This window comes from Falco naumanni, chromosome 1 (assembly GCF_017639655.2).
Source record: "Falco naumanni isolate bFalNau1 chromosome 1, bFalNau1.pat, whole genome shotgun sequence".
NCBI classification, from domain to species: domain Eukaryota; kingdom Metazoa; phylum Chordata; class Aves; order Falconiformes; family Falconidae; genus Falco; species Falco naumanni.
The window spans coordinates 31,738,789-31,749,825 of NC_054054.1; the positions used below are offsets into that span (position 1 = coordinate 31,738,789).

At 43.0% G+C, this 11,037-nt stretch overlaps 1 protein-coding gene across 2 annotated transcripts in view; it reads right to left on the minus strand.

The window, feature by feature from the left end:
* STIM2 (stromal interaction molecule 2) overlaps positions 1 to 9,230 on the minus strand; it is a 73,722-nt gene extending 64,492 nt beyond the window's left edge. For both annotated transcript variants that reach the window (XM_040587924.1, XM_040587926.1), the window contains exon 1: positions 8,884 to 9,230. In XM_040587924.1, the coding sequence (XP_040443858.1) occupies positions 8,884 to 9,094 (211 nt within the window). In that variant the 5' untranslated portion in view covers positions 9,095 to 9,230. The remainder of the gene's footprint in view (positions 1 to 8,883) is intronic.
* Between the last annotated feature and the right edge of the window lie 1,807 nt (positions 9,231 to 11,037).

Below are 11,037 nucleotides of genomic sequence, written 5' to 3' on the forward strand. Positions count from 1 at the left end.
CAAAGGTTTCATTCCAAAGCATGAATTTCTCCCTAAGTGAAGTTACTATCATCTACAATAACTTCTCTCTTTAAGAAGCCATACTAAAGTCTTTGTTCTACTGATAATTTAAAAGTCTCCCTCTACAAATTTTATGGATTACTGAAGTATTTCTTTACCAATTCTGAATGCCATTTTTCAGCCTCACGGGTGGTAACAATGTGTAAAACATTGCTTTTTGCAAGTAGCTAAATCCCCCTTTATCCACCTTTCTCAATCTCTATTTACTTGGCATGCATAGGCTTTTACAAAAATCGTTAATACTACCTTACTCCAACACTGTTACCTTCTCACGCACACCCTTGTGCAGCTGCACACTGAACTGAAGCAAGCCCGATTCTGCTGAGAAAAAAAATAATACAAACATCCAGCTCAATCAATTCCCCCAGACTAGCTCACCACCAGCCATGATAATATTAAGGGAGCAGCTGGAACACACAGAATAGTCAGGGAGGGACAGAAAGCCACAAGCACAAAGGAAGAGCACCTATTTCTGCAGAAACAGCCTACACCAGGGTCCATTTAAACCAGTTACAAAGCAACATCCTTCAAAGGCTGCAGAGCTACAGATCTCTCATCATTGCCTGCAACACACAGTAAGACCACTTACCAGGAGTGCATTTTAAGACCAAACCCAAAATATTAATTTACTTAAACTGCAGTCTTTGAATGAAATCCCAGTGAATACGTAATACAGGTTCATATGGTGAAGTCAATGGAAACCATTTCATTGTCTTGTATCTGTACTTACACTGACATATCACGGTGCTGTTCCCAGAGTAACTACAATGTCCTCTATGGCTCTGACAGCAGCGTCTCAGTAGATACATTCCGGGAACATAAACCAGGTAGAAGAGAAGAGACTGAGGCAGTCATATTCCAAAAAAGTACTGGCAAAGTTAGGTCTTTCAAAGAAAAATTAAAAATATACCCTGGGGAAGGCAAGGGCTGCCTTGATGCATTTCATTTGCAACTGAAAATTGCAAGAAGAAAAGGATATACATACATTTTTCCTTCCTGCCAAATTATAATGTAAGTATTGGAGCTATATGATATTATGTAGTGTAATATATTTAATTCTGTTTAATTAATGATGTTTAATTTGCTAATATTTAGCAAAACAGTAAATAATACTTAGCACTGAAAAAAGTAATTTCATTTTCATTTCAAAATAATTGGTAAGTCTTTAGGCAATGAAAATAACAAGCCAACAGCATTTGTCATATAGGCATACCATGTCACAGCAAGAAGTTACCTTGCAACCTTCCATATATAGCAATCTAGAACTAAAACTACAGTAGAAGGAGGTCTCCTACTCAGAATAATTAACTTTCATATTTCTTTCAAAATCATCACAGACCTCATGGTTTGGATGGGTTTCTTTATTCACTAACAATATATTTCTTGCTCACTGTTCTTCAAATAAAAGCACTGGATAGCATTTCAAATTGAGGAAAAATTAATCAAGCTTGTCATTTCCAGACTATAAGTGGAGACAAACAATGTAAGACTTACTATTTTTATTTGCTTTAGATCTAGAAATACAAACAAAAAATTCACCTCCTTACTGCCTCTAGTGAGGGTAGGAGGGAGGAATGCATTCCAAGTAATATCCTGTGACAAAAAAAAAAAATTCAGCAGATTGACAAAAGTTATGTTGATAACTTCCTAGCAAAACTCACTTAACATATTTCTACATGTAAACAGAGTAAATCTAAAAACAACCAAAAAAAATCACTTAAGCCATTTGCTCATTTATCAAATGCTACATGTACAAAAGAAAAGCCAAGAAACAATCAAGAGTTACTGATGACCAATCTTAATGGCAGCCTGTGGGAGTTGTTTACTATTAAAAATAAAAAAATGTTTGTGTGAAATTTAGAAAGGAAATTAACATATTTAACTTGCAGAGAACGCTGAATCTGAACTAATTCAGTTCACACAGTCACCTGATGGTTCTGAGAAAAACTGTTCCTTTATCTGTGTAATATTGTAACGTGCTTATAACTACATACAACTAACCCCTTCCTTTATTCTAAACTACAAAGTGAGAAAAAGCACCATACCACACCTTCATGTATGGAAAGTTTCCTATTTTAAGAAGAAACTACACAGAGCTTAGAAATCCAAGATGACTTCATCGAATTTTTAATCAACAGAAACATATTTCAATTAAACTCTACCACAAGTTTTCTTTGTTTTTAAACAGGTTCAGATAAACTACTGGTTATTGCTTACCTCAGTTTCAGAAGCTGAGCAAATGACAATTTCTTACAAATTAATTACAACCACAGAAACTAAGTACACACAAAAAAATAATCAGGTATTAAAATTTTAATTGGAGACAGTACCAGAAGGCTGAACTGCTGACAGTTTTTAAATGTTTCATGATGCAGAATAAAAGGTAAGAGACAGAAAGCATTGCCTAGAGGAAAATGATCAAAGCGATCTTTGCATTCCCATAAATTCTGAGCCACTGCAAAAGTTAAAGCTTCACACAGTCCAAGTAGCCTCAACAACCACTTCCAATTTACACAAGTTTCTGTGGTGCTGCTTGTGGTTAGCAATACAAGCTGCAATAGCGGCAGGTTCCCTCCTGCCTCTGCATCCAGGAATCACAGGAGAAGCAATATTTGCCTGCAACAGTATAACACTGTCTGCATAGAGAGGAAATTTTCTCCTGATAAACTTAAAAGTCTGTGCTAGAGACCACAGAAATGAGATTTAAAACGTCACTGGTTCTTACCTGTTAATTCAAATTCTGTTGAGTCAAATGAGTCAACAGTTCTATTATGAGTGCTGTTAAATTCTTAACTGTTCTAACAAGCACATTATCTTCAATTGTCAAGACAGATTTTAGTTAAAACTCTGGAGTACTTTTCATTATATAGACTTAAGGATTCCTCGAACAGGTCTCTGAAAAATGCCATGCTTTTGGGATTGGAAGGGAAAGGAGAAAGGTCCAGAAGGAAAAAAAAAAAGAATGAAAAAAAAACACCACAAATCAAACAAACATGAAAGATACAGTAATAAACTCACTTCAGTTAAGTTACAAGTGCTCACAGAAATCAAGTAAACAAATGCAGATGTTATAGTACCCAGATAATCATATTCTGGTTATACCGATTCTAAATTTTCACAATGCATTATCATTTTGTTCACCCCCTCCCCCTTTCAGAAATGCAAAGATAGTTTCCATAGTAACGGGAGAGACTTAGTAGTATCCAAAAGCAAAATAACACTAACTTATGTAATAACTTGAAACTCACCTTGGTTTGTAAAATGTGCGTGTGCTTATTTTAGGTCAACAATACATACTGGTTATTTATCCTTAACACATACCATATATGATCAAGAGAAACATCTCAAGTTCCTGTATTTTAAAAAGCCAGTTTCACAGATAGGATATAAAAGACTAATCCCAATGAAGTCTTCTCATACCTCAGGATTTCTGCAGTAAATTACAGCCAACTCCTATGTAAAATAATACTCTTTTGACTTCCAAGGAGTTTTTGACAATGTATTAAAAATTAACAAAAATAAAAGTAGTAATTTTCCTAGCTTTTCCACATCATCACAACTATTCTCAATATGCTCCTCTCCCCTGATGCCAACTGCAAAAAAAAGGGACATATAAGTTACAGCACGGAAGCTAAAAAATCAATTAAAAGGATATAAATTGCTTACTTCATACAAACTTGAGAAAAGGAAACTACATTTTTAGGTGGTTTTCATAGTGGTAGCATCATGGGAAATCTTATCAAGATCAACTGCCTCGTCAGTCAGTTCAGTCCTCTTTTGACAAATATATGGCAGCTCAACCTGCTTAAGGTAGATCAGTATCACTGAGGTTAGTTAGAAGAAAATGAATCATGTCCAAACTGCATAGGACCAGCTAGAGGTCCCCAGAAAAGCAGAGCAGCTTATAACTGAAAGAGCAATACAAAAACGTCTTGATGGAGGGATGATACCAAGTTAAAAAAAAAACAAAAAAAAAAACCCAAAAAAAAAACCAGAACAAAAAAAAACCGGGGAGGGTCACTGAGGGGTTTTAAGGCAGGCTCTGCTACTGTAAGACAAGAAACACAAAATACTAACTAAACCTGGCTAATTCCCACAGTAAGTCCAGGGAAATCTTCAGAACAGGTGATGCTGACAGTCAAGGAAAAAAAGCTCACAGTACACCAGAAGCTGCAGAATGCACTAGCAGAAGCACTGAAGAGTTACGGTAATAACACTGGAAGGCTGTAAGGCAAAAATACTCAGCTATGGCTAAGTTACAAGGGCTTGAGATCTTATCTGAGTGGGATTCCAACGCTGCTCTGCTACATAAAGCCAAGATTTTCCTTGGTTGCTTGGTTTTTAATATTTGTTTCAAGAACCTCTACAAATCCAGCCATTTACAGCTTTTTTAGCTATATCTAGTAGTTGTGACAATTCACCAGCTGCCAACTGAGCTATCAAAACCCAGAAACCTTGTTTGCTGGATTTCTCCTATTCCTTATTACTAAAAATAAAGAATATGCTAAGAAATTAAAAACCTAATGAAACTGAGAACAGAGCAGAAACCAGCTGGATTTCAGGGGCAGATGACTGCATTGAGATGCTATCAGAAAGCAAATGATGGCTTGAAGTTGACATCCTTTAGTGGAAAAAGAACTTTCAATTTCTCCCAACAGAAACAGTAAGACTAGAACATAAAGTACTTAAAGACAAACAAAAAGTAATAATGGAATAACAAAAAAAAAAAAACAAAACACCCAACAAAAAATCTACCAGCCTTAAAAAGCAGTTTGCTAGGGAAGTGACAGAAGTCTCATAGCTCACAACCTTTTAAGATCAGCGCATTTTCTACATGACCAAAGTCACTGCACTCTGTATTAGTCCACACACATAACCACCAACTTCCAAATGGATTATTCAAGCCAAAAAAGGTCACTGTGCCAGTTTTACAGTCACCTTACTGATGCAATTCTATGGACAGCTATGCTCAAACCATCAAATCACAGGAGGCAGACCACCCTTCTTCCCCACTGATTATCCCACCTGGACAGTCCCATCCTGCCTTTTCGTTGCATTGGCACTAGTGCTTAAAGCATATCAGGAAAGAGTCTGATTAAGAAATCTATCGATTTTTCTGTTGCCTGTGTTTCTCTTCACATTCCTGCAAGCTAGAGCAACTGACAGCGCTCATCACAACACTGGGGACAAGCAGGGTACAAAGCAGAAAGGCAGCAGGAACTCCCTCCCTCCTTGTGGGCTGCAAGTATTGGAATGAGCATGCCCACACCTAGTAGCTCTCTGCTAACAATATTGCTTGCCTGGCCAGCTGGGGTCAACTCCAAACAAGAAAGCCACCCTTCAACAGCCACCCACATTAGAATGGCTTAAACCAATTGTCAAGTTGCAGCTAAAAAGACACATTTTCTAGAAAGCCTCACTTCTCAAGTGCCAAAGTCTAATTAATATGAAGAGCTCAGAGTGTTAAGATGATAGGTAAGTTATTATCATATATATATATATAAATAAAAGTTCCAGAATGGAAACTTGATTAAAAGCAAAACAAATCTTTGAATGGCTTTCAGGAAAATGTTACATTATGTTGTCCATTGTTTCTTCAGTAAATGCAATGTACTGGCGGAGTTAAAAATGGTCTAGCTCAGTATTACAAGCCATTATTTGAGAGAAATTTATTAGCCAAATACAGGTCCTGGTTCTTTGTCTCACCTGAAAGGCAGACAAATTAATCCATGATCACAGACTAAATTTAGACTTTTAAACAAGAAAAGAATCCACAACTATACAAAATTAAAAAGCAACGTAATTAACAGTCAATGAATGAACTGAACATGAAAACCCCATGTTGTCTTCAGACTCAGAACAGAAGGTTCCTTAAAACTTTCTATCAAATTCAGTAGTGAACAGAGCCATAATGAGTAGAAAATCGCCTCATGACGTTTCATCCAGTGGAAACACAGCTTTGTTGATCTGATTTCCATAATTGTGACTAAGTACCTTCATCACAGTGTCAGATGTTACATATACAGCTGTCATTTTATAAATATCACCATTAAAAAGGCACACATACACAGGAAGACAACAGTAATGTTAATCTATATAAACAACTGAGTAAATCCCTGAATATCCAATGAAATACAGCAGGAGTAGAATCTTAGGCTCTTTCCTAGTCGTAAAATTCATTATACATACCTTTTCTGTCAAGATAAACTTGTCTAGATATCTAGTTTTTCTGTCCAGATAAACTTTGCCAGCTTCTCCTCTAACACAATAAAATCCCCCAATAATAGGAACTTACTGAACAATCTACGTAATTTGACTGCTATAGGTAAAAACTTTCCAGTCTATATTTAACCTAAATCTCACCCACGACAATTACTTCCTCTTAACAAGAAAACAGAAAGTTTTTTAAAAAAAATCAATATGCTTGTGTGAACTATTTATTGTATATACACTCCCCACAGCCTTTTCTACCCTGCAAAATAAAGCAATACTTTAAAAAATTTTTAGCATCAGTGACAGGTTGAGTTTCTCCATCCACATTGCTACTTTCCTCTGCATTTTTTGGATTGTTTAACACTGAACTAGGCACGAAAGTGCAACCAAGAAGAAAAAAAACAGATACCTTCTGTAATTTAAACTGGATCAACATATCCAAGGATAGCACCCACTTTTGCCAGCTGTGTAACATTGCTTATTCAGATCGATTTGTTACTAGGGCTCCTGGGTTATTTCCTAAGCCCATACACCTCCAAGTATCTGATAGCCTCTTCCTAGCACAGCCTTATCAGCTTTTCATCTTCTGGACTGTATTTCTCAAACCTATTAAAATGACATAAATTAAGTTTTTTCTGTTCTTCTCCAGATGAGTGTTGGCAATCCCTCTTAACTCCATGGCACATCTGCAGGTTTTATATTATCTATCATTCTTTCCCTATAAGATAAGCAAAACAACCCGCTGAACACGTCATCTGATTTTCTCCCAACCTTCAAGAGTTCTTCCAGCTTTACAAAGAGTAACTTAGAACTATCTGGGGGTTAGCTACCAGACAGGCAAAAACTTGCGTGATGAACTTAAACATTCTATTTATCGAGTGGATGAACACAGAACTATGTTAAAAACCTCCTAAAGATTAAAAGCCATCTTAGAATGAGTTTTAACCATAAATATTTTCCAGACCAAACTCATGTAGCACAATAAATCCAGTCTTAACATGTTAGATTTCTCAAATAAATGTATTTCTTTACCAGATTCACTGCAGGAGAAAAGCACGACAGCTGACAAGCATCTCTGTACTTTTATAGTCCATAAAATAGTCTTTTTTCCAGACACTGACACATCAAGATTGATTAAGCATGAAATGTAGACAGCATCAGCACTATAATAGCAAGAACTGTTAAATACCACCTACAACCAGATTAATTATGGTCTGGAAAAAAAAAGCTATTCCAACACAGCATTTTCACAATACCCCTGGGAGGTTTGACTGCTGCTTCACAGATTGCGGATGTTCCAACTTCCTTAGTTTATACGGCAAGCCTACAGATTGGACAATTTGTATTTCAGAAATGCTGTGTCCTCAAACAAGATCGGCTAGATCACATAGCCTTGCACCTCCATCTCAGAGTTCCTGCGGGAACACCGTTGAAGTTCCAGTAGTGACAATTAACGTTTTTAAAGCGTTATGTTGAGAAGAAACCTATGCATGTTTCATCCACTGAAGCTCAGTAATTTCAGCTCGGGATGTCAATACTCTTCCAAACAGTATCAGAAGTTTTTCCTCTGATAAGAAACGCACACTAATTCAGAAGGAGTATGGTTTTTGATTTTCTTCCACCTTCCACACATCCCCTCCCATTAGCGAGCTATTTGAAAAGCACACTATGAGACGCAACAAACTTCTAAATGTTTTCGAGTTACTACCTGACGCTCAAACCCCATCTTCCTAAGTGAAAAGCCTGCAGACCATAAAGCTTCCTACTGCTCAGGACAGGTTCATAATGTGTATAAGCAATCCAGGGCCGTCGACGCCTGCTGAAATTCGATTATTTTAAATGTTTCACCACAACTGCTGTTTGCAACTGCAGGCATTACCACCTGCCGCAAGCACGGCTGTACGAATGTATTCACTTGTTTCCATTAAGTGAAGCGGGGGAAAAGCTTTCGACACTTTTCTCGAGGGCTAAATCCCCTCCGAGGGCGCGGGATGGACACCTTTGTCTTCGCAGCACGGGGCTCCCGGCCGGCGCTGCAGCTAGCTGCGCGGCGGCACGGCAGGACCCGCAAGCGGGCTGGGGGGGGTGTCACCTCCCCGCCCCGGGGCCACCGCAGCCCGCCCCCCCCCCCGCCGCCGCGCCGGGAGGGCGCCCCGCATCCCGCCTGGCAGCCGCCCTGCGGGTGCGGGAGCCGCGGCAGAAGCGCACGGCGGGCCAGGGCCGGGGCGGCGCCCCAGGCACCCACCCGCACGGGCGGGCGGCACCGCGGGAGCCGACGCGGAAGCGGCGGCCCCGGGTCGCAACAGCATCGCTATCCAGCGGGATCCCGCGCGTAGCCTGCGGCGGGCGCCTTCCCGGGCGGGGCAGAGGGGCCGGCCGGCCGCCGCCGGGGCAGTACCGCAGTGCCGCCGCCGCAGCCGGGCCCCCTGCAGACCGGCCCGCGCCCTCTGCAGAGCCGCATCGTGCCTGGGCCCGCGGCGGAGGGAGGCGGCCCCGGAGCGCCGCGCACCGCGCCGGGCGGGGCAGGGCCCCGCCAGCAGCCGGTGTGTGTGTCCCCCGCCGGCGGGATGCTCCCCCCGCCCCGCCGGCGGCACGCGTGGGAGCCGTTACCTGTCACGACCGCCGCCGTCTCCGCCGCAGTGGCGGCGGCGCCTCCTCGCCCGCCCCGCCGGCCACCGCCGCCGTCCGCAGCCTCCGGGTCGCGTCCCCCGCCGGCGGCAGCGGGCGGGAGCAGCCCGGGCAGGAGCAGCCCCAGCAGAAGCAGGCAGGTTGGCACCGGGGTCGCCGCCGGCCGCCCGCCGGGCGCTCGGAAGCCGCTCATGGGTATCGCCGTCGCAGCGAGGCGAAGGAAGGGCAGGGAAGGAAGGAAGGGGCTGGAGCTCCGCCGCTGCCCGCTCCGGCGGCACGAACCCGCCTCAGCGCCGGTCCCACGCCGCCTCCCGCCGCTTCCGGCGGCCGCCGCCGAGCCGCCCGGGCGACACGTCACCGCGTGGTGACGTCACCCGGGAGGGGGCGGGGGCCGGGGCGGGGCCCGGGCCCGGGCCGGGGCGGGCGGCGGGAGCCCGGGGGCAGCGGGGCTGGGCCGGGGGGCTGCGGCGCGGCGGGACGCGCCTGGGGGCGCGGGAGGCGGCGGGTGGCCGGGGCTGCTGCGCCGGGGGGGCGGCGAGCGTGCGTGCCGCGGCGGTGCCCCTCGGCGGAGCGCCGGCAGGGCTCGCTGCCAGCCCTGCCCCGGAGCCAGGCCGGGGGTCGGTGCCCGGGCGGAGAGCGGCCGTGGGCCGGCGGCCGGAGGGGCCGCCAGTCGTGTGGCCGAACGCCCTCCGATCTAGGCCGGTTAGCTTGGCCGCATCCAGGGAAGGCACCGCGTCTTAAAACAGTGCTTTAGCTCTACAGGGGGGAAAAACGAGACCCTGGAGTTCGTTACATTTGTCCTTATCGCAGCGACACTGCAGCAAATGCGGGCCCCGGGGAGCGCTTCCGAGGGGGAAGGGGCATACGAGAGAAGGTTCGGTTCAGCGTGTACCGCAGCCCTAAAAAACCAACAAAAAAAGTAATGGTGTTTTAATCTGATCCTATACAGCTGAAAACACGAAAAGTAAGCCCTCGCCGAGATTAAGCCTGATTTCATTGTGCTTAAGACCTTGGCAAAAAAAAAAAAAAAAATAAAATAAAATAAAAAGGCAACAAAACAAACCACTTTTCCTTAAGATGTTTTCATCAAGCTGCTGAAAGGGAATAAAATCTACTTTTGTGCTTTGTCCCGTGCAGAGCTGTGGGATTCTCAGCGTTCTCTTTGGAGCTGGTTAACAAGAATAACAGCCTGTAAAGACCAAATTAAACCGAACATCTCAGATACACAGTACATGAGAAAACGGTGCAGTATGGATGGTAAAAGCTCTATAACCATTACATTCATGATTAATTGTTCCAAACACCTAAGAAATAACGGAAGAGGTGTTTTGAAAGGGTCCTGAGAAAAGCCTTTGCCCCATTCGTAGACCCTACAGGAGACAGGAGCATAAAATGGAGGGGTAGGAGCTGCTTGGCAGAAAGCCAACTGTGAAATTGTTACAGTACCATTGAGTGCAGCAGGACATAATTTCTCTAGCAACATAATTAACAAGCATCCTCCATCCCAACTGCAACATATTTAAAAAAAAAAAAAAAAAAAAAAAGAAACCCACAAAACTTTGAAGTAGTGATACAGCTTATGAAGATTTGGAAAATGTGTCTAAACCTAATGAATTCTCTTCGTATTGTGAAGTCTGTGCTTGGCCTTATAGTTTCTGTTGCTGAATACAACAGCTTTTAAAGACCAACAGTCAACAGTATCTGACTAGATCCTGCACAGAGAGAACAATGAAAGGTCTGCATCTTACAAAAGCTTATTCAGTGTTGTTTAACTTTAGGGAGGGGAGCTGGAGCAGAGTAAATTCCCTGGATGGAAACAAAGAAACTAGCTGCTAATTTAATTAATTAGTTAATTTTGAAATACATAAAAAATGGTACATGAAGGTTTTATAAAGGCAAGTTTCCTGGATGAGCGTGAACTATTTTAACTGAGAGCCACTGGAGTCAAAGAGTACAGGCTGCATGAGTCTTATAGAGAAATATCACACATCAGAGTAGCTGTGAGATGGTGACACTGACAGAGCACACTTCCATGAAAATGCTGCGGACCTGAAGTGGAAAATGATCCTTGTTAAAAATCCTCTTGCAAAGTCGGTTCATTTTTGTCTCTTGCTTTCAGCTATAAGCTGCCACATC